The sequence below is a fragment of the Emydura macquarii genome, unplaced genomic scaffold (genome assembly GCF_026122565.2).
Source record: "Emydura macquarii macquarii isolate MOO-44397 ecotype Brisbane River unplaced genomic scaffold, CSIRO-AGI_Emac_v2 contig_1253, whole genome shotgun sequence".
Classification (NCBI taxonomy): domain Eukaryota; kingdom Metazoa; phylum Chordata; order Testudines; family Chelidae; genus Emydura; species Emydura macquarii.
The window spans coordinates 76,687,787-76,710,090 of record NW_027131390.1 but is presented as its reverse complement, the minus strand read 5'-3'; the positions used below and the strand labels follow the sequence as shown (position 1 = coordinate 76,710,090).

General features: G+C 40.6%; 1 protein-coding gene across 6 annotated transcripts in view; it reads right to left on the bottom strand.

The window, feature by feature from the left end:
* LRP2 (LDL receptor related protein 2) overlaps positions 1 to 22,304 on the bottom strand; it is a 163,331-nt gene that overhangs the window by 10,405 nt on the left and 130,622 nt on the right. For 3 of the 6 annotated variants that reach the window (XM_067549286.1, XM_067549290.1, XM_067549291.1), the window contains 14 exons: positions 21,135 to 21,272; positions 20,001 to 20,123; positions 19,331 to 19,459; positions 16,155 to 16,286; positions 14,028 to 14,159; positions 12,652 to 12,795; positions 11,622 to 11,787; positions 8,775 to 8,903; positions 7,129 to 7,349; positions 6,480 to 6,659; positions 5,295 to 5,414; positions 1,462 to 1,552; positions 836 to 903; positions 568 to 688 (listed from right to left, as the gene is read on the bottom strand). In XM_067549286.1, the coding sequence (XP_067405387.1) occupies positions 568 to 688; positions 836 to 903; positions 1,462 to 1,552; positions 5,295 to 5,414; positions 6,480 to 6,659; positions 7,129 to 7,349; positions 8,775 to 8,903; positions 11,622 to 11,787; positions 12,652 to 12,795; positions 14,028 to 14,159; positions 16,155 to 16,286; positions 19,331 to 19,459; positions 20,001 to 20,123; positions 21,135 to 21,272 (1,894 nt within the window). The remainder of the gene's footprint in view (positions 1 to 567; positions 689 to 835; positions 904 to 1,461; positions 1,553 to 5,294; positions 5,415 to 6,479; positions 6,660 to 7,128; positions 7,350 to 8,774; positions 8,904 to 11,621; positions 11,788 to 12,651; positions 12,796 to 14,027; positions 14,160 to 16,154; positions 16,287 to 19,330; positions 19,460 to 20,000; positions 20,124 to 21,134; positions 21,273 to 22,304) is intronic. The other 3 variants (XM_067549288.1, XM_067549287.1, XM_067549289.1) reach the window with 3 other exon arrangements.

Genomic DNA, 22,304 nt, shown 5'->3' with positions numbered 1-22,304 from the left:
CGGCCAGTGATCTGACAGAGGTCTCCTGTCTCACATAAACATGAAATGTGGGTATTTGGCACATCTGCATCTCCTACTCACATAGCATTCCTTCCAGGTGATTGCAACATTACAGAAGAGCTCAGCCTTCTAATGGTTAAAGAGTTTCTGTAACTAACTTGCCAAAGTTGTATTCTTACAAACTTTGATAAAATAATTAAAATAAACATTTAATCATCAGTCTTTCATATCTCTTTGAACTGAATATCCAGTCTGATATCAGATCAGTTAAAAAGCCTGTTATATTTATTTTCTGAAGTTTATTTATCTGAAATCTGTATTTATTTATCTGAAAACTAATTTGGGGCCCAGAGTAGTGTGACAATATGGTAATCATTGTTGTCAGATATAACGAGCTTTGTTATTAACTGGAAGCAGAAATCTTTAGGAATTGCTTTAACCTGCACTTCCCTTGTGTTTGTAGAACTAGTGTATACTAGATATATCATATCCTTAAGAAACATCCAGGCACAAATGTAAACATCTGATTCACAGACTCCAATCAACAACCTGCATTGTGAAACATACCTTGGGAGTTTGGGAAGTGCTGGTAAGAGGGAGCCCGTCCGTCTGTAGTTAAAGAATCCTCCAACTGCCAATGCTCCAATTATTATTATTAGAATGACTGTCAGCAACACTGCTACTGCTGCTACCAGAGATAGAAGAGTAAGTAAACATTAAAGCAAGCATAGCTCCAAGTTAAGAAGAGCCCTGTCAGAAGTGTAAGGTTGACCTTAAACTGATATTACACATGCCTTAGCTCAGTTATCAAGTTTAATATATACTTGAAGCTTACTTGTTCCAGGAGGCACTCCCTTTGACAATCCTATTTCACAATAATTTCCCGTGTAGCCATAAGAACACCTGTGAATATAAGGGAGACAGTTTGTCTGTCTGTCTTTTATTAAGTCTAGTGGGTAAGCTTTATTATTATATGCTGTAATGTTTACCGACAGGCTGTAGAGTTCAATTCACTTCTTAGTAATTACATGTTTCACTGACTGTAAAGATAATATGCCAGTTATCTGCTTAGAAATAGACACAGTAATGCTGAGTCAGAAACTAGAGTAATTAAAGTTTGGAAATTTGGTTTCCGTGGAGCATCGGCAGCACCTACTGGCTCATCTCTCTGTGCATTTACTATTCTTTCCTCCCTCTACACCAGATTTACCTTTATTTTGTAGCTTGTGCTGGAAATCTTTATGGCTTTTTTATTCCTTTCCAAACCATTTCGTTTCAAACTACTTAGTTGTTAATGTTTATGGTCATGTGCATTTTTCCTACCATTGCTACAAATATGTTATTATCAGTGTGTTAGATCTTCTGTTAATGCATCATTATAACTACATTTTGAAGAACTGAACTCTACTGTAATGCTACACCAGCAATCTCTGACCTACGATCATTACAATGTTGACTTACTTGCATTTGGGAAGATCACTTTCATCAATATAGCATGTTCCTCCATACATACACCTGCATGCTGGTGGCATTGTTGGAGGGGATTCAATGGCTGCAGAAATTGAAAGCCATGCATGTGTTAATAAGCCATACTCAGCAAAGCATACGCTACCATGCAAATTATTTAAAATGTATTTTTAGGGCCAAATTTCAACCAGGCTTGTAATTTTGTGCATGCAATTACCCCCCCAACTGAGTGTGTGCTGACATTTGCAAAGTCTAACACAGATGCAGCTTTTTTAAAATATTGCTCTTAATGCCAGGGATGTAGGTTGTTACTATATTTACTATCTGCCCAAAATAACATTTTTAATCCAGGTAAAACTTCTGTTCTTGCATAATATTCACTAAAAATGGGTCAGCAGCAACAAGAAAGGTGTAGTTTTCCATATGTTCTCTTGCATGTGCAATGAAGAAATGTAAATGAAAAGTTCTGGACACTGCAGTGTCTGCTTTTAACACTGGAAAGTGGAAAGTTCTGGACACAGCAGGGTCAGCTCAAACAAATCTCTTGTTTCCTGCCTGCAGGGCTCAAAATTCCGAATGCAACATTATCCTACCTCATCTGTCCAAACTCCTCTTCAAGCCACCTGGGGGATTTTGATGGGCATTAAGTGATTTGTCCAGAAATTATGCACTTATTTTTGAGAGAATGAGGGCAATCATGATTGGAAACTTGCTTTTAAACAGGATAAGGGAACCTACGATGTGCCCAGTTAGGATAATGACAAAAGGGGAGAAATCCCAAATCCCAGGAGTCTCAAATTGTTATTTCCGTAATGCTCTGTCAGCACAAAGCAGCTCAGGCTCCCCATTATTCAGCATTGGAGCCCATTAAACATCATGCTAGCATTCAACCTCTCTTCAGGCCCTTCCTGAGGTTGCAACATTTGCCTGAATTGGCCCGAAGGTGCATTGGATTGATAAGTTTTTAAAGAGAAACTCACAGAGATTCTTATGATGTTTTGATATTTAACCAATTAAGATCTTCAAAAAGAGAGTAAGGTTCTCTAAAGTATAAATTTAGTGGACTTAAAATAGAATTTCAGGAAATCTACACACCAAAAAGCATGGTATAAATATTATGGAAAAGGTCTGAGTCCTCTATGCTTTTATTGCCTATAAATGAAAGATGCATTTTGACTCTTTCTTCCTCACGCTTACAACCTAGCTATACTATATGGGCCATAAAAGTTTAACTACTAGAAGTAGGAGGTAGTCTATTCCTGAAACCTTTACTCAACTAAAATGCCTACTCAAGTCAATGGTAGTTTATCTTGAATAGGAATCCCAGATTTGGGGCTAAGTCCATGCTTCCGACTAGAGGCCTTAATTTAGGAAAATGATAAAAAAAAAAAAAAAAAACTGACAGACATGATAATTAAATAGTTAAGCCGAACTTGTGTATTTACATAGTAAAGAAAAGCTTAAAGCAAAGTTCCAAAGAGGAACAATAAATTGAGTCACTGTGCCTAATATTGTAAAATACCTTTTGCTGTACAATTATTTTTTTCCAAACCAAATCTTGACCTGTTTTTTTTTTTTTTTTATCCTTGGCCAAAATATTTTAAAGCAATTTAATGAAGAGTAACAAATGCAAGTGCTGTGAGCAATAAACAGCAAATCACTGTCATAAGATGTAGCTAAAGCAACTTGCAAAGCTTTTGCTCCAAAGTACAAAACAAACTAGTGCTAGTTACTAATGAGATGCAGTGATAAACTAAAATATCTCTTGGGCCTGCCTGGAAATGATCCAGTACTTAAATTTTTTTAATCACAGATAACTGCTGTCAGCTCCCACCATTTGCAGAAAGCAGCTTTGGTACAATGTTGGGCATGACTCGGGAGGGCACGATTACCAGCAATCATTGACCAAGGTATTTACATTCTTTCATTCTTCTAAACTCTCTGCCTTTAATATCCTTCATGGTGGGCTCTCCTCCCTCTGCTATCATAGCCTCAGTCTTACCAATGTTCATTCTTAGTCCTGCAGATGGATTAGCTGTAGAGAAGTAACCCAGATGTAGTGTCACAAGGATTACTTTATTATAGACATTGCCCATCAAGGTGCAAAGAAGACTAGGATATGTTTGACTCATCTTCTGTACTTTTTGTTGTGATGAGGTGCTATCAACCAGACTGGGCTATAACCTAAACTCCATGGGTGCAAAAAGAAGAGAACATCTGGAACCTCAGTTAGCAGCTAAGCAAAATGGCAGCCCTCACACACAAAGTGCAAGTGTCTCCTGGACATTGCCTCCATCTTATCTACTGAGGACAGAGGTAGATAGGAGCATGCTTGTGGCCCCATACCTCTTTGTACCAGCTGTGGATGGGTGCTCGTGGAAAGCACAGCAACTGTGCTTCCCAGGTGCTCCTGAAAGCATTGTGTGATCTGGTGCAATTCTGCAACTGAGCACTGAATTCTTATGTTTAAAAGGTTTGCATTATCTGCCACTTACTTGTAAATGATCTCTCAATATATTTTGAGCTTGGTTTCCTGTCTCATCTGTACTTTACAAAAATGTTTACTGATTTTTACAAGATAAAAAAGAGCAGAACTGTAAACAAAATCTGCATTTTGTCAAACACAGATTCATTTTCCTAGGTCCCGTTTAAACTAATGTATACACACAAATGGTTTATAACCGAATCAAAGAATCTGGCTGCACATGGCTGAAACTTGTAGCATAGCTGATGCCAACCATATCCATCAGCCAGGACAACACCCTGGATTGCCAACCTCTAGAGTGTTGGTACAGCTGGGTGGGAGTTGGATATTATTTCATGCAAAATTCCATGATTTCAAATTTGTTCCATTCCAAAACAGAATGAAACAAAAAATTCCAGTTACCCACAAAATGAGTTTAAAAGAAAATTTGTTTTCGGTTGATGGAAATGTTTTGATAAAATTGAAATGCTTTGTTCCTATTTTGTTGTAAACATCAAAGTATTTTTTAATTGAAACAAAAAGCCATTTTAAAACAAAAAATCAAACTGTTCTAATCTGAAAAGGCCAAAAGACAATGTTTAGACCTATTTGGAATGCTATGTTCTGGTTTTTCCCCAAAAAACAAAATTTTGCCAAAATTGAAATTTCTGTGAAACATTTTGCTTTTGATAAATTGGCATTTTCCTATGGAAAAAATGTTCCACCGGAAAATTTGCTACCAGCTCTAGTGGTTAGGTTACACGCCATCTGTAACCATGTTGTAAGTTGGTCTCCGGGCTATAGCTGTAATGCACACAGGACCTAACAGATATAGTCACAGGCTACAAAGTTGATATCCACATTTGGATTCTGACTTCCCCAGAGTTCAAGACTGTTTGGGTCTGGAGTTCTGGTTCAACTCATTGGAGACAATAGCCAGTCAGAAAGTTGAGATCCAAATCTGATTTACAAAATTCAGGGTTCTCTGGAGACAGCAGTACACTTGGTGAATCGTTTTCATGAGCCATGGCCTGTTTCACAGCTGGGCCTGAAACCTGGCAAATTTTATAGAGTTGATGTTATTATGTCCATTTTACAAATGAAGAAACTGAGGTACAGAAAAGATAAGTGATCTGCCCAAGGTAACAGCAAGTCAGTGGTACAACTGGCAATAGAACTCACCTGTCCTGGCTTCCTGCTTTAATCACAGAAGCACCTTCTTCCCAATTTGTATTTCTAATTCAAGACTGTTTTATCAGTCATGGAAAAGAGATATACATTCCCCCTTTGAATCAGAATTACATATTAAAGGAAAATACTACTCAATCAATGGTTCCATTTGCAGTTGGATAATTCACTCTACCTGCATCACACTCCGTGGCACTGCCTTCTATAAAACGAGCCCCTTGTGGACAAGTGCAAGTGTATCCCCCTGGTCTCAGCAAGCAGAGATGGCTGCAGACATCTTTACAAGGATTAGGCACTGAAATGCAGATGTGACAAAGGTTAACTGGAGAAGCAATCTAGCAGCATTTCTGAGACATAGAAAGGGGATTTTTCAACAGTAAAGTTGCTCCTGATTGTTACAGTAATAAACTCTAAACAGAGTGCTTTTCTACATGTAAAACAACCCAGGCAACTCATAAATATTGTATTTTATATTAAAATCTTCTGTCTGTCGTCTTTTACATTCATTGTAAGGGCTAAATTGTAGCTCGAGAACCAAGAGTGCACAAGGAGGTGAAGAAACAGAGCATCCACATTTCCTGAGCACCATGGAGCACGTCACCTAAGGGTACATCTACACTGCATGCTTCTTTTGGCCAGCTCACCACTGCTGGCGCTCTTCCCTGCTGCAGGGAAAGACTCCAGCCACAAGGAAAGGCTCTGGCATGTGGGAGGAAGTGGAGAAAGGCTCCACCAGCTCCGCGTTGCCGGAGACTTCCCCTTGCCAGAGCCTTTCCTCACCACAGCGAGAGGTTTTTAGCAGCAGGGAGCAGCTGAAGACTCTCTTTGCTGCTGGAGTCTTTCACTGAGACATGTAGCTACAAGTACACTACACACTGCAAACACTGGTGTGTAGTGCAGATGAGCCTTCTAGGAGGAGCATGCTAGAGTACTGTGAACTGTCTCTGGGCATCCCTGCCATTACTTGCCATTGCATTAGATAGAGGCGGTCTCTGCTGGAGGTAGTAGTGAGTGATCTGCACTTTGTGCTTTTGGAGTGCAAGCCTAAGTTATTGCTGCATCCAACATAGGAGCTGTAGGATGGGGAAAATGGACTCAGTCATAATTTTGTACTAAATCTCTCCAAAAGAGAAATGTACTGTTCTTCTGTTTAACCCTGCTTTATTTTATATATCCCCCCCCCCCCCACTATATATATTTAATACACTTGTCTATCCCAGTTCTATCTTTATGCTTTCATAATATGTACTTCATGCGCTGAGAGATCTGCTCATTCCCAGGCTACCTGAAGACATTGTTACGGCTTTTGGATAGCAGTTTCCAGATGACAGAGAACAGAACATCCAAGACTAGTGATTACCTGACTGATTGTATCTGTGCTGATGATAGATGCGTACTTGAGTGAGCCAAGGGTTTACAGTCAGCACTTTCACCTTTTCTCCTTTTCCAAATTTATCTTCCTTCCAGACTTCGCCTTTTTCCTTAGAAATCCAATATAAATGGCCTTCAAAGACATCAAGGCTGTACGGACTGCTGACTTCTCAAAGGAACAAAATAATGATCAGTTAGCAAAGAATACCTAGTATCATAGATGAGCCAACTATTCTTCTTCTTGAAGCAAGTATTTTATTCATTAACCACTTGCATTTGTATTGATGGAAATGTCATCACATGACTGAAAGGAGTAGGCTACCGTACCTGCAAATTGAGTAACAACTCACGTAAAATAGCACTAATCCAACCATTTTGTGCCATACCCTGTCTGTTTTGTTCATGCAAATTAATCCCAGTGGACCTAATTCTCCACTGCTTTGTAGAGTCATTACCCGCATGCAAAGTGAATGTAAAATTCAACCAAGTTTTGTTCTTAATAAGGTGCCTAATTGGGAGCTGAGCTTTTTTGAAAATTTGGCCCCAGTTATGACATCTGAGTACTTGAAAATCTGGCCCTACATTCACATTTATTTTACAGACCAGAAATACATACAATATTCATGCTAATGTCATACCTCCGTGTAATACAGTGGTTCTGTCTGTTCCATCAGGTCTCATGGATTCAATAATATTTTCTTTAGAATCGCTCCAGTAGAGCCTGTCATTGTTCAGATAATCAATAGAAAGGCCTGTGGGCCAGCCAAGGTCTTCAGAAACCAGCGTTTGCCTTTGCTGTCCATCCATCCAGGCACGTTCAATCTTTGGCTGCCTCCCCCAATCAGTCCAGTACATAAGCCTACAAGAGTATAACTAGAATTTAAAATGGCTTAGAATTTGGTGCTTGGGGTTGTTTTCTTGGACATCACTGAATAACTAAGTTGTAGGATTCAACAAACAGTGGTTGGGTAACTCCTGATCTGCAGACTGGGATCAGGAAAAACATATACAGAGCTCAACAGATAAGCAGATTTTTATAAATGAACAAACTGGAAAATAAAGGTGAAAAGAGAGATTCTGTATCTGGAGCACTCAGGTGGAGGGGGCAGTCACAGATACAATTCGAACAGGCTCATTCAGGAAAAAGGGTTTTCAGCAGCTTCCACTGGGCACCAGCCTCAGCTGGTATAAATCAGCACAGCTCCTTTGTCTTCAGTGGACCTACACCAATTTTCTCCATCTGAGTGTTTGACCCATGCCATGCGTTACCTCCACATGTTACACATGCCAATGTATTTATACTGCTTCCCATTTAATACATAGTGAAAATTGCTGCAAAGGTAACCAGTGCAGAACAGCAAACAAGCATGTTGCAGCCCCTACTCCAACATGTGGCCCCATTGACTTTAAAGGTACCACCTAGGGGCTAACCTCCACTTTGCCCTAGTGCAGCTGAGTACAGGAGAATGACTCCCCCCACCTCTGTGCATTCATGTTAGGGTTGCCCAGATTACAACTCTGGGCACAGAAAGGGCCGTGTGCCTGATACTGTCCCCTGGGAGCAAGGGGTTACGGAGGAGATGGGAAGGAACAAGGAGTAGGTGGAGCCAGGGCACCACCATCCAGCCCACCAGCAGAGATGGTCAAGCACAAGAGAAGATTTAAGTTGCACCCAAAAAGCGATGAAGTAACTTACTCCTCCTGCACAAAAGAAGAGAGGCGGTGGGGAAAAACTGTGCTTTGCTGGATCGGCCCTTATTTATGTGTCATGTGATGCTGAATACAAAATGGTGACTGGTTTAGGCCAAAACAAATAATCAAAGAAAGGATGATTATGATGTTTCTTTGGTTTTTGTAGCCTGAATAAATAGGAAAATATTCCCACAGTTTTTCCTGTTTCGTCAGTAATAAGTAATATGATAGGCAGGCAGAGTTTTAGGAAAGAGATCTTTAATAGGCATGCTAAGGAACCAGTGTCATATGTTGAGGCTCTACAGTTTCAGACACAGAAGTTTGACCTCTGAGCCTCTGGTGTAACACCAGACCAGGCCCCTCTTGAAATCTGACCCTGAAATACATTCCCTTATTTAAAAATTCCCTGCGGTCAGTGCATGGATAGAAATTTGAAGCAAATTGAAATTTGTATGGACATCAACAGCAACACATAGTCTTCCTCAGTCTTTTCAGGTATTAAGGTAAAAGCTCTCCTGTAACCTGTTGTTGTGTTTTGTCTAGCGTGTTGTGTGCTATGTCACAGAACTCCTTGAAGTCCTGAAATGCTTACCCAAGCTTGGGATTCACAACTATAGCCGCTGGTTGATCCAGTAGAGAGGAGATAAGCCACTTCCTGTACCGTCCATCTAGCTTTGCTACCTCAATTCGATTTGTCCCAGCATCAGTCCAGTAAAGATGCCTGAATTATATTAGATAGAATTAAAATGCTGCAAAAAGTTTAAGATGTTATATCTAGGGATAGTGCTGAGAAATGTTATATCTAGGGATATGACTGAGGTTTCTCTTTGTGCAGAAGTTTCTGCAGCTGGTCTTGTTCCCTGTCAAATAACTTTGACAAAAGTCCTACTGTGAGGTTTTATTGTTCCATTTAGGCATTGCAGGTAGCTAATGAGCATCTTCAGAGATGCCATAGTCTTCCGGGAAGAAAAAACTAATTAATTAAAACTGAAAATTAATTTACAATTGAATTAATCTGGTAACTCTTTGTGATTGCATCTGTTTGGCTTGCTGGGGCCCAGCTCCACTCTATATTTTGACTGTTTAACAATAACATTTTCAGAAACAAAGGCTTTTATGAATTTTTAAGTATCGCAACTGATGTAAAAGTTTTCAGACCCCATGAGCAAAGTTCTGTTTGCTCTTCCTTGGATTTAGCTAATCTTTATTATAATACCTTTGTTAATCTTCTTAGCTATCTCAATGAAGATCATATATAAAACAAAATAATAGTTAGCAGTTATAAAATGTCTTCTATCTGAGTCAATCAGATATGAATGTAGCCTCATCACCACCTTTTGATTGCCAGGAAGTATTGTTATTCCTCTTTTACAGATGAGGAAACAGAGGCACAAAAGTTTAAGTGACTTGACCCTTATGTCAGTGTATAGACACTGTGGGTATGTCTACACTGCAGTCTGAGGTGTGAGCACAGCTCAGGTAGGCACACTCGCATTAGCTTTAATCTAGTTAGTGCTGCTAAAAACAGCAGTGAAGAGGTGGCAGCACAGACCCTAGCTCTGGCTAGCAAGGCACGTACCTCTCCAGGGTTTCAAGCGGGCTGGTTCAGACTACACCAGCATCCTTGCTACCACATCTTCAATTAAAGCTAGCACAGGTGTACATGCCTCAGCTGCAATCACACCTCCAGCTGCATGGAGAAATACACTAAGTATATACTGAGGGGGTTTTTATTTAAATCTCTTGCCATTGTTCTAGTACCAGTACAATTCTATTGCCAGTAATAGAAGAATTGCCCATATAGACTGGATGCTGGTGTGTTTACCGCTAGGTTGTCTGCACCTGCTCACAACTGGGGAGACATTGATACATAAATACAGCCAGCCCACACTACCCTCAGAGATAACCTTGGTTCTTTGGTGCCCTGCCATGGATAAAGCTGACGGTAAGAGAATGTGAATGGTGACCGTGTAAGTCTAAGGCTTTCAGCACAAGGATTTCCTCCAACGCTATTACACAGCCAGGGCGGAAGCAAAGAGATCATTTTCCCCCCAGCCATTGAGTCACAACCAGCAGAGCTTTTCATTTATCCAACCAGATTGTCTTTGCCCTGCCCTGGTAACCAGCACAACATGCTCTGAGGGGAGAGGGAAACATTTTACAGAGATAATCACTGCCATGCTATCTCCCACCATTAAGGGAGTCTATCTTCAGTCAAGCTGGTTCATAGGCTGATGTTCTTTTCAGACTCCTTTCTGGATGCTGAAATAGCTACTGCTGCCAAAAATGCTTTGTTCCTGTTATAGAGGCAAGAGGGTGTTTCCCTTACTGACCTGGTCGCTGTGACTTTTGTCACTCCCAAGTTGGGTTACAGCAACTCACTGTATTTGGAATGATTGCATCATCCTTAAAACACTTCAGCTGGTCCAAAATGCAGCAGCCCACCTCAAAAATGAAACTGGCTACTGAGAACACGTCAGCTGGTGCCCCACTCACTATATTGGCTCCCCACAGAACACTGGGTACATGTTAAGATTTTTGCCTGCACCTGTAAGGCACTCCATGGCATTGGATCAAGCTATTTAAAACAACACGTCCTACTCAGGGACCACAGCCTCCCTTCAACAGTTCCATACCACGGGAACAACGAAAAGGTCAGCCTCAGAGAGAGGTCAAACTCATGAGAGCAGGTGCCAAGCTTCCCCCACAATGGGTGCAAGATCGAGGAATTCTCTTCCAGAGGAGCAAAAATGACCACAGACCTCACCACCTTCAGGATTAAGAGCAAAACTAAATTCTCTAGCCCAATAACTAAAAAAGAAAACTGAAGGAAGAAGAGGAGACAGTCTTTCACATACACTTCAAATTCTAGCACTCTCCGAGGGAATTCTAGTCTATGTTTAACTCTTGCTTTTGTTCTGTTCTGAGTGGCACTCGTACACCATAGTGATAGGAACCAAGTAAGAATCTAGACAGTCAGAAGACAGACAGACAGAAAGCGGGTTGGGAGCCTCCTCCCTCTGCAGAAGCCATAGAGCAAGCTCTTTCACTAGTTCTTAATACAATGCTAGGAAGAATGTCCAGCAAACATAGTGGCCTATGCACTATCATCTAAACATGACTCATCTGCCAGCTGGGATATGCACAGTACCCAGGCAGCTAGCTAGAACATAGGATGCAATCAGCAACATGTGCTAGATTGAGGCACATGCTGCTTCTGAACAAAGAAGCAAAGTGCATACAAAAGTGCATCATCTGGGCCACCTTGAGACCTCCCATCTCAGTCTAGAGGACAGCTTGGGCAGGATGTAAGACTAAGGTATGTAAGGTAAGGGACTGGATTTTGCACGTCTAAGCTGTGATTCATGCCTCAGACTCTTCCCATGTCCATATATGTATCATATTTTCCAAGTCATTCCTAACTTTTCTGTTTGCTTACCTCCCAACCCAGTCCACAGCTAGACCATCGGGATTAACTATGTATCTCAGATTCAAGTCAACTTCCTTGACAGGATTGTTTCCACTGCTATCAAATGTGGGGAGATAAGCACGTTTGATGGATCCAAACTCAGAGCCATGTCCCAAAGTGCTGTAGTATACAATACCTACAACAAATTCAAAGATCATTTTCATTGTGCAGTCATTTGAAATGTTTACTCATTTCTAGAAGATCCTACCCCTAATGAGATCACCATGGTATATGCAATACTAATTTAACATATTTCTATTTACGAGACTCGAATGTCAGCCCTCCTCCGCCCCAATGAAAATGCAAAATATAGGAAAATGTGCACAAATTCTAAAATCATCAGTCTAAACTATATACTTTGGATAAGATGTACAGCTGGGGTCATTAAAGGTGCCATAACACATTTTGCAAGAGTCAGTACCTTACCTCTGATGTCTATTTCATTGCACAGGACAGGCAGGAACTTGTGAGCCCATGCAGGGGCCACACATGGCAGAGGGTGAGTTCAGTCATACTGGGGCATATGACAGAACATGAGGATCCACTTGCCTTTTTCCCCCTGGGGGTGAGTGGTGGGGGAGAGAAACATGAGTGCAGACTACTGCTGTCCTGATGCTTTCCTGAGATTAGAAGAGTGCAGGAACTAGCTGTGGCCAGCCCCGAAGTTGGGGGTGCCAAAGTGCCCCTTGCTCCTCTTGCACACTCAGTAAGGGCCAGCCACAACCCTGCCATAAAAGTCACGATGTGCTTGGGTACAAAATGAAAGGGAAAGAAAGAGGCAACAGAACAGAACAAAACACACTGACTAAACGTAGTAAAAGAACTGACAGGGGGTGCGGGGATAGGTATGAGGGAGGTGGTGTGCTGAAGGATACATCCATTCCACGAGGATCGTTAACTAATCTAGTTTGATTGTTAATTAAAAAGCAAAACTCACCTCCAAACACTAGTTTGAAACAAATACTGCATGGTTAAGTATGAAAGCTTCAAATATACTCACTCAGGCCTATCTGTTCAGGATCCCAGTCATAGTCTATAGCTTGGATGTGCTCCTGGTTGTCAATATAATCAGAGTACTGCTGTGATGAGATATTGTATCTCCGAATACGCACATTGTCTGGCAGGAGTAACAATGGGGGATTACCTGGAAAGCAACAATAGATTTTACTTCTCTGGATTCAATAGTACTCTCAAAAGAGAAGCAGGGGAAAATTAGTAGTGGTCAAACCTAAATTAAAGTTTAAGAGGTTCTATTTGGATAAGAACCTGACAGAACAAATACTTACTTGGTCTCATGTGAACTATCCAGTCCTTTGGGGTCCGCAAAACTGGGGCAGATCCTACATTTGCTTACTGCTGGGCTTAGTGTTAACTGCCATCATTAGTCCCGTTGACGTGAATGCACTCGCTCACCATAATAATCACTTAGCCCAGTAGTAAGTGTTTGCAGGTTCAGGCCTTTGGACTGGAAATCATGAAAACTGTTTTATGGCTTTTTCCATAAGATTTCTTACACACCTTCTTGGCTTTTTAGCTTTTTAAATTCTTATTGCAAACAGGCTGGGTGCCTGGTGTCCTCTTTGTAAGGCTATATTATTTAACCGAATACAACACAACTTCAGCATTTATCACTTAGCCTTTAAAAGCTCTAAGTATCTTTTTATATACAGCATAACCCTGCTTCAATCATCATATGTGCTTACTGTTCCATTGTCAGCCCTCCTTTCTGTTTTCTCCAGCTCTTTGTTTTTCATTTTCTGAATCAAATCAGAATCTACCTGCTGAATGACTGACACACACCACAGCCACTGACATTAACCTAAGAGAGAGAACTAATGATTGAAGTTATAAATGAGCTTGTTACAAATCCTCCTGTTCGTGTTCATCAGTCCATGAACAATAAATGATGATCTGTCAGCAAACCATCTTTGATTTGCACCAATTTAATGCAACTGTCTTTTGATATATTACTTAGGTTACAAAATCTAAAGCCTCCGGGGGTGGGAGCTAGCGGGCAGCTGCCTCTTGTTGATAACCACAGCACAGGCAGTCTTTTGTTTTCAGGAAATTTGGAGGGAGGGAAGGAGAGGGCAGGCACCCAACCTATTTTTAGAGTATTTATCAAGTCAGATACCTGCAAGAAATGGGTATTATTTTAATTCTTACAAATGGAAGCGGAGAGGGAGTAGTTACATTCCTGCACAAGGAATGTACAAGGCTACAAGGATGCATGTAAACCAGAGATAATCTATTATTGCACAAAAAGAGTTTTGTTTTTTTCCCCAGTTACAACAGGAAAGCCTACATTCATTAAAGTTGTTACAGTTGGCTTGCTTTTTACAGATGGCAATCAGTCAGGCTGTCTGTTAAGCGTACCATTGGCTGCACATTGGTTTCCCTGTTGATCACCCACAGACCTAAAGCCATCAGCACAGAAACATTCGTAACTTCCTTTGGAATTCTTACAATCCTGGGGACAGGTTCCAAAGATCTCACACTCATTGATATCTAAACACAAATGAAGAGAGAAAATATCTCAGGTTTAATCAGTTCATTAGGTGCACAAGTCACATTTATAATTTTGACATTCTGATCTCCTCCTTTCTTGTTCAGATAAGGTAAATACCCTTTTTTCTTCCTGAGGGCTTCTCTTTTTCCCAGCATACTTTAAAGATAATTTAGTAGATCATTGGCCCATAAAGTCCTGAGAACTTCTGTATCAGTTATCTAACAGAACCCTCTCTCATATATGTTGTTTAGCATAAGATGAATCAAAAGTATTAGGTAGTGATTACTAAGAGCTGAATAACTCCTGCTTATTATGATCACTTTCATAGGAAAATGTATTTGAATTGTATAATTTTGCATTAATTCACCAGGGAAAGGCACAAGGTGTTACAAAACATAGTAAAATGAGAGAGTGAAATTCAGGCCTTTTGTGCCCAGTGGTGGGCTGTATAGCAGGAATTACTGATGGATCAGCAGGCTTCCATTCCCCAGCAAAGTGAGGAGGGGGTCTCCATGCCAGCATAGAGGAGAGTAATGCAGTGGCCATGGGATCTGTGGTTATCTGAAATCAGAAGCCCTCAAACCAGACACAGATGACCCCAAGGAGCTGTGACCGCTACGCCAATCCATAAACTGAAGAGGTGCTGCACTACAACACCACATTCTGGCCTCTGGTTAGGGCTGGATTTCTCCATAATCCTCACCACACATCACCTGCATATACTCAGGGCTGAAATGAGGCATAAGTACAATAAATCCATGCCTAGGGCCCCAGATCCTCAACTCACAGGATTCCTTCAAAAAAAAGTAAGTTTCTAGCCTTTGTGGTTGCAAAGACAAGCTTTAATATGTGAACCATGTGTAACTGATGCAATGATATCTGCCTGAATCTATAAACAGGCTGAAACTATAGCTCTGAGGGGGATGGATGGCTCCATTATCTCTATGGGGTGTGAACAACCTGGACTCACTGGGCATTGTCCTGCCAACACCATCCCAAAAGAGGAAGCTGTGTGTGGCAGGAGGAGAAGTGTGGACTGGATCCAGTCCACCCACTCAAACAGATACACTTGAATGCTGGGGGAAATACTGTGGGACCTCGGCTGCTCTAGTGGGGGTGGATTTGAAAGAAAAAGGGGCCCCATGCCTCTGTCTCTGCATGTGTCTAGGAAAGGACACCACCACCACCACCACTCCAATGGGCAGGGCAGGACTTCAGAGCAGGGGCAAGGCCATATGGGGATGGAGCCACAGGGGAGCATTAGAGACTTTGTAGGCCAAATGCTGCCCTCAGCAGCACCTCAATGTACACCTGTGCAAACCCCACATCTTAGAATTTGGTAAACAATTCTTTAGCCAGAGCTGGCAGACCAGAATCTAGCTCACTCGCTCTCAGATGTGCCTGGTTCTATGGCACTAGCTAGCGTAAGAAGCCATACACATTTTTATTTCATCACTAAAGTAAGCACATATGACACTAACTACACAAGGAACAGATCTGTTGAACAGGGAAGTGTCATTTTTACAGTCATTCTACTGTGTAGAATTGCACTTTAAGCAAATTAGTGAATTTCTCAGAGCAGAAGCTTCTACTGTATTGTAAACAGGTAGGCAGCGGTAACTGCAGGTAAGATCTAGCCTTCGTTGAAGTCAGTGGAAAGGCTTCCCTTTCATTTCAATGTAGCTGGAACAAGCCATTAAGTTCTAATTCAGCAAATAAGAATGTGTTTATCTTTAAGCACGTGAGTACTCCCATTAAAGTCAAGGGAGCTACTCATATGCTTAAAATTAAGCATAGGTTTAAGTTCTTTGTTGTACTGGGGCCTAATTCTGGGAAAGAAAATATATTTCAGCAGCAAAGTTTCTGGCAGGAAAGGTCTGATGAAGTTCAAAAATCCTCTTTAAATGCAATAATGAATAATTACATTTAAATTATTGTAACAATATCAAATTGAACATCTTTCATGAAGAAGATTAACAGAATATTGAAAATACCGTCACAGGAGTTCCGGTTCAGCTCACTGGCATTGTACCCTGGCCTACAGGAACAAATAAAGCCTCCTTCACTTAAATTGGTACAGTTATGTTCACAGATATTTTCAGCACAAGTCCGTCCTGTTCCTGAATCTGAAAATAATGTAAATCATTTTTATAACTGAAAAGGCAGATTCAGGTAGGATCATTTCTTTGTCTATGAATCCATGATGTAGCCTCATTGAATGTCCTCATTACCTACCCAGCCTCACACAGCACTCAGGGGAATGACATCAAATATCAGACACCAGTTCAAAGCAGCTGCAACAACTATTCCAGGGATTTGGGTAGGTTGGCAGCCCCACTGCAACTTCCTTCTCTCCCCTCTCACAACCAAAACACAAAGCTTGCTAAATTTCTTTCACATGTAACATTGACCCTACATCAGCTGTACCTTGGAGTTAGGATAGGCACCACGTTATTCATGTAAGGCTTGATCCAACCTTTCCTGAAGTCATTTAGTCCACTGACTTCAGCGGCCTTTGGATCAAGCCTATAAGAGGGAGAAGCAAGGGACCTCTGACCGAGGGTCCTCTGGTGCCAACTGGCAGAGGGTACACAGGGGATGCCTAGGGTTTTACAGGGATCCCCTGGGTCAGGTATCTGCATAATAATTCACCAAAGGGTGGCATGTGAGGTCTCTGTCAACAGCCCTCATCTGGTCATCATAATCATTGCAAAATGTATGCCCAGATAATAACTAAAAACTGTGTAACTATACTGGAAATTATGTTCCTAAAGCCCTGAAATTAAAGGCAGGTCACCAGGAAGTGACATGCCTTGGACAGATTCCTTTCAGGTAGGGGCTAGCAGATGCTTTTCTCTGTCTGGTCATGAGTGCATTGAGCATTACATGTATCACAGTGGAGGCCTATTTTCATTACTGAGCCTGATGCTAATCAAGAGGTTATGAAATCACAAGAGGAAAGCTGCAGGAAATACAAAACCAGCCGAGGTCTATCCTGTTTAAGAGCGAAGACAATGGATGTTGGGGGTGGGAGTACTGAAGTGCACCTGGATTCTTCACCAAGGAGACAAATGGTCAACACATTCTGTCTCGTGAAAGAAGGGTCATGGCCAACCTGACTGGAAAACACTGCAAAGACTTTGAGTGAGCTAAACTTCATTAGACAGAAGAGTATCTTGTTCATTATGTCTAAGCTGTATAATACGTATTATGATCTTAATTTACATGTAACCATTTGTTTCCAGTACTTTTACTTGGTACTTCTCTTATCTCTATTCTTTGTTAAATAAACTTACATTTTTTTCACTATAAACATATCTAATGTGCTGTGTATTAAATGAAGCTGTGATCTAAGGTGATACTGGTAAGCTGGGGTGCTAAGCTTCTTTGGGAGAGGCAAATCTGTGACTGCTGTGGGTGGCCAGCAGAACATTACAAGAAGACGCTCGGAGGGCTCGGGTGTAGGAGTGTGCCTATCACTAAGCTGCAGAGGGAGAGCAGAGCCTGCATAGGCTGAGAGGAGGGTGTTGGGCTGCCCATGGCTGGCAGAGTCAGGGAACTGACTCACAGCAGGCACAGCTAAAAGCAGATGGCAGAGAGGCACCTCACAACTCTGGGTACTCCCAGGAAGCATCACACATGCTATAGTACAGCAGCTGCTAAGACTGGCATGCTTGCCATTGCAATTGAAACCTCTATAACTAAACCAGCACACTACAACACATTTACAGAAATTACTTTGACACTTGGAAAATACAGAAAGTAGATCTTTAACGTATAGGTAGAAACAATGAAATAAATGTGTATTGACACAGGATGAGAAAGAATGCAGATTTATGACCCAATATTTCTTCACTAACTCAGTTGACTGTTTATGTACTTCAACTATATATCAATGCTAATTAAAATAATTATACACACACATATTTTTTATATATTTGTATATATGTGTATACATAAACACATCTACACACATACACAGCCTTTGCACCCATATTTAAAAATCACACCGGCAATTGAAGTTAGACACCTTTTATTCCTGTCATAAAGCAACAGATATTTGTCATTCTGACTAGGTTTATAGCATAGTTATTTATTCTCTCTCTGCTTAATGCTGATGTTTGAAGCTGGAAAGGATCCAAATGCCATCAGTTTGCTTTGAGTTCATGTCTGCCCAGGAACAGTATAGGGCTGACTGCCAGCAAAATGTCTGATTTGCACCATTTTACATCCTTTTTATACTTTTACATTTTCATCGGGTCACATCATCTTCCACTACTCAAAGTCCACTGAGAAGGTATGTTAAATAGAGATGCAAGCCACTTCAGAATGGACTTCACTAACAGTTACGAGTTATTTGAGATGTGCAGAGATACTAGTTTTTAATCACCAGTGCATCATTTGGCACATTTTCACCTGGAGCTATCAACAGCTGACAAATTGAAATCACAATTGCATACTCAAATTATGAATCTATGGTTGTCTGCCTATTGCAGTCAAAATTCAGGTGGACTCCTCTAGGATTTATTTGCACTGCCTCTCACATACATATGTTTTACTCAAAGTTTCCACATCGCAGTGACTCTTCTGATTGGGTCTCTGCAATCTTGTGATAAATTCTTAACAACACTAGTGACTGGATGTGACTTCCATCTGACCACTGACCGATAAGGTACTAATGTGAGATAGTTGCTCACTTTCTCCAGCGACAGCTCCTGAGTTGGTGTAAAACATCTGAGATCTATTGACTTCAGAGGAGTTCTGACAATTTACACCAGTTCAGGGTCTGCTCCAGGATAACTGTCTGTCTAGATTCTTCTACTGCACTCCTCCTTTAGTATCTGAGTACTCTAGCCTCCAGAGCATATTCCATTTTAGAACAAGACCAAACTGCATCTTGTGAAGCACAAAGACACAGCCTAAACTTGCACAGTTCAGGACATTGAGCTTCTTAGTTCGCATTCATGAAGAGGAAAAAAAAAAAGAAAATGACAATTTTTGGGAAGATCTGAGTGGGATGATAAGATAACAGGAGCAGAAAGCAGTTCCAGGTGATTATACTTTAGCTCTAGTCAATACTATATATTTATTATTTCTATTTCAAAAGCTGTTTTTTATTTCAATTCTATTGATTACTAATACACGACTTAACAATGACGTTGTTACTTACAGCAGCCTGTTTCATCAAAATGGTCTCCACAATCATCATAATTGTCACATACGTAATGTAGAGGAATGCAGTTTCCATTACCACACTTAAATTCTTCAGCCGTACAAGGTCTTGGGGTAGGTTCTCTACCTATAATTCAAAAGATACACTCTATTTTCACCTATGTAGCCTCCCAACATCCACAAGTTAAGCATTTTTCCTTTTTACAGAGGAGGGAAGTAAGGCACAGAGAGGTTCAATAACTTGATCACATGACTAAGGAAGTCTGTGACATAGCTGGGACTAGAACCCACGCCTGCTGATTCCCAGTCCTGTGCCTCAACCCAAAGACCAGACCTCCTCCTTCTACAGAGATACAAAGGCTATTTCACATACAATTTTTGTTAAATATTTTCTACTCAACAGTGGTTTCAACTTCTTGCTTTGACAGGGCTATTTACTATCTCTTATCTCTATACTTTAACTCCAATCTTTGATATTTTAGTTTATTTGAGACCATTCTAACATATACATGCTATTACGAGGACATGATATTGGGTAATTTAAACAGTCAGTATCTAATAAATATTCTTTAGATTGGAATGGGATGGAAGCTCAAGTCTAGGATTACTAAAAAATGTATCTATTGATTACAGACTAAAATTGGCCGTGCATTTCCGTATAAACATACAGTGCTCCTCTTTCTCATCGCTTCCATCTCCACAGTCATCCTCCTGGTTGCACAGCTCATGACTGTAGATACAGCGATTATTTTCACACCGGAAACGGAATGGTGGCTCACAGGGAATATCCACTGAAATTAAATAGATCAAACAAGCAAGCATGATTCAAACACTTATTACACACAATCCATCAAACCATCTAAGTCACTTTTGTCTGCTACCATGTGCCTCTGTTTTGAAAAGTGCTAGACTTCCAGCCAAAAGTAAATGTATTCTTCAGTCACTGCATTGAATTAGGTTTCTTTAAAGACAGCCTAAATTCTGTGTTTATAACGTAGTGATAATTAACTTTCTTGGAAAAGGTAGTCTGTATCTTAGGCAGCAAACATTCATTACAACTACATGTAATGCACGTAACACAGTAGTTTGCCATGATAATTCGTGCTTTATATTTTTCTAGACAACAGCAGAAAAAATTGATATAAAAGCTCATCCAATTTATAAATACAGTTGTCATGGCTGCCTCAAATGTATATAACATATACACACTCCTTTCAGGAATATTTCTATAGTCTTGTTTTACACATGTATTGGTCAAAATTTCCAAACTTGAGTGCCTAAAGTTAGGACCTGTCATGCATAACTTGACCACGTGACTCAGGAAGTCTGTGACATGGCTGGCAATAGAACCTACAGAATTTAAGCATGTGTTCTGACTCTAATGGGAGTTACGGATGCTCAGCACAATTGAAAATCAGGCCCTTATATCACTACATTTCAGTTAAGGGTCCTAATGTTAGGCACCCGGTTTTGAAAATGCTGACTATTATTCACATTTCTAATAGCTTCAGAGATCATCTCTCTTCATTGACTTCTCCCCTCTTTTACAGCTGCATACGTCCATGCCTGCAAAGTAATGAATGAGCTCCAAAATCGCAAGAGAGAATATGAAGTGAATTTAAAGATACTTCATGTGAAACAACACTCTCTCAAGGGCTTCTCTTTAACAAAACCTATGAGAAGCTCCAGTCAAAAGAACATATTTATGATTTAGCTCTTATTCCTGTACCACTAATAACTGAAATTATAGTTTTATTCATGGAGGCAACATTGTTCATTTTAATTTCATTTTTGTCTCTTACAGCAAAGGCGAAGTTCTTCATCAGAGTCATCTCCACAGTCATTGTCACCATCACATTTCCAGTATGGCTGGATACACACATGGTTTTTACACTCAAACAACATAGGTGGACAGTATGTACCATTAGGATAGCGTGTTGCTAGTGAAAAGAAATTGAATTTTTAGTATAAAAAAAAGTTAGCTTTGTCTGAAATAATATTCAAGCATTTCCTATGTTGTTATTTCTTCTGCACCCTCTTCTCTACAGGAGAAGGGGACTAAAGGGTTTGCAGGGATCGCAGACTGCAAGGACTGAGGGCCGCTGGCTAGCTGTGTTGATTAATTTAGATTAAGATTTACAAAGCTAAATAATACACTGAAGTTACTGTCAGAGGCCTTAGAACCACAATATGGTGTTGTGTGTTTTACTGGCACTGTTTGCAGTTATAACAGGAAACGCATTAATATAATTTACACAAATTTCATAGCAGCACCACCAGTGAATGGTCAGGGAATTAATCAGACAATTAATTATTCACATTTATAAAGTGTTCATTCAGTTATGTGGATTCTATACAAAATTTGAAAATAACACAACTCACTAGATCAAGAGACCATAAATGGAACTCCCCTTTCTTCACATCACACACACCAACACCCTCCAAATCATTTTCCTTTCATCAACTTCTATAGCCCATTAGTTGCTTTCCAATCAATCTTCTTTCCCCTTCTCTGAACTAAAACCAGGGAAAATATGTGATTGGCAGCATGCCACAAAGATTGTCTAATCCAGCCTCTGTTGGACCAAGCGTGTTGGGAAATAAGCTCCAGAATATAAGACCCATCACCGAAAATGTCATGACATTAGCCCCTTCCCATCTAATCCAGGGCTTCTAACTTCTAGCTGAAGTGCCTGGGAGGATGATCACAACTGCTGTAACACTACAGCAACATGAGAAGAACGGCATTGAGAACATGAGCAACATGAGAACAACGCCCAGGTACCAAGGCCCCAAACATTTGGGCTCTATAGGTCAAAACCAACACCTTAAATTTCACCTGGGGATCATCCGGCAGTCAGAACAGCTATCAGAGCACAGATGTGAAGTGCCCCCTAAAAAACCTACTGCTTAATGAGCAGACACTCACATTCTGCATGAGCTGCAACTCCCATATGGTCTTAAAATGTAGA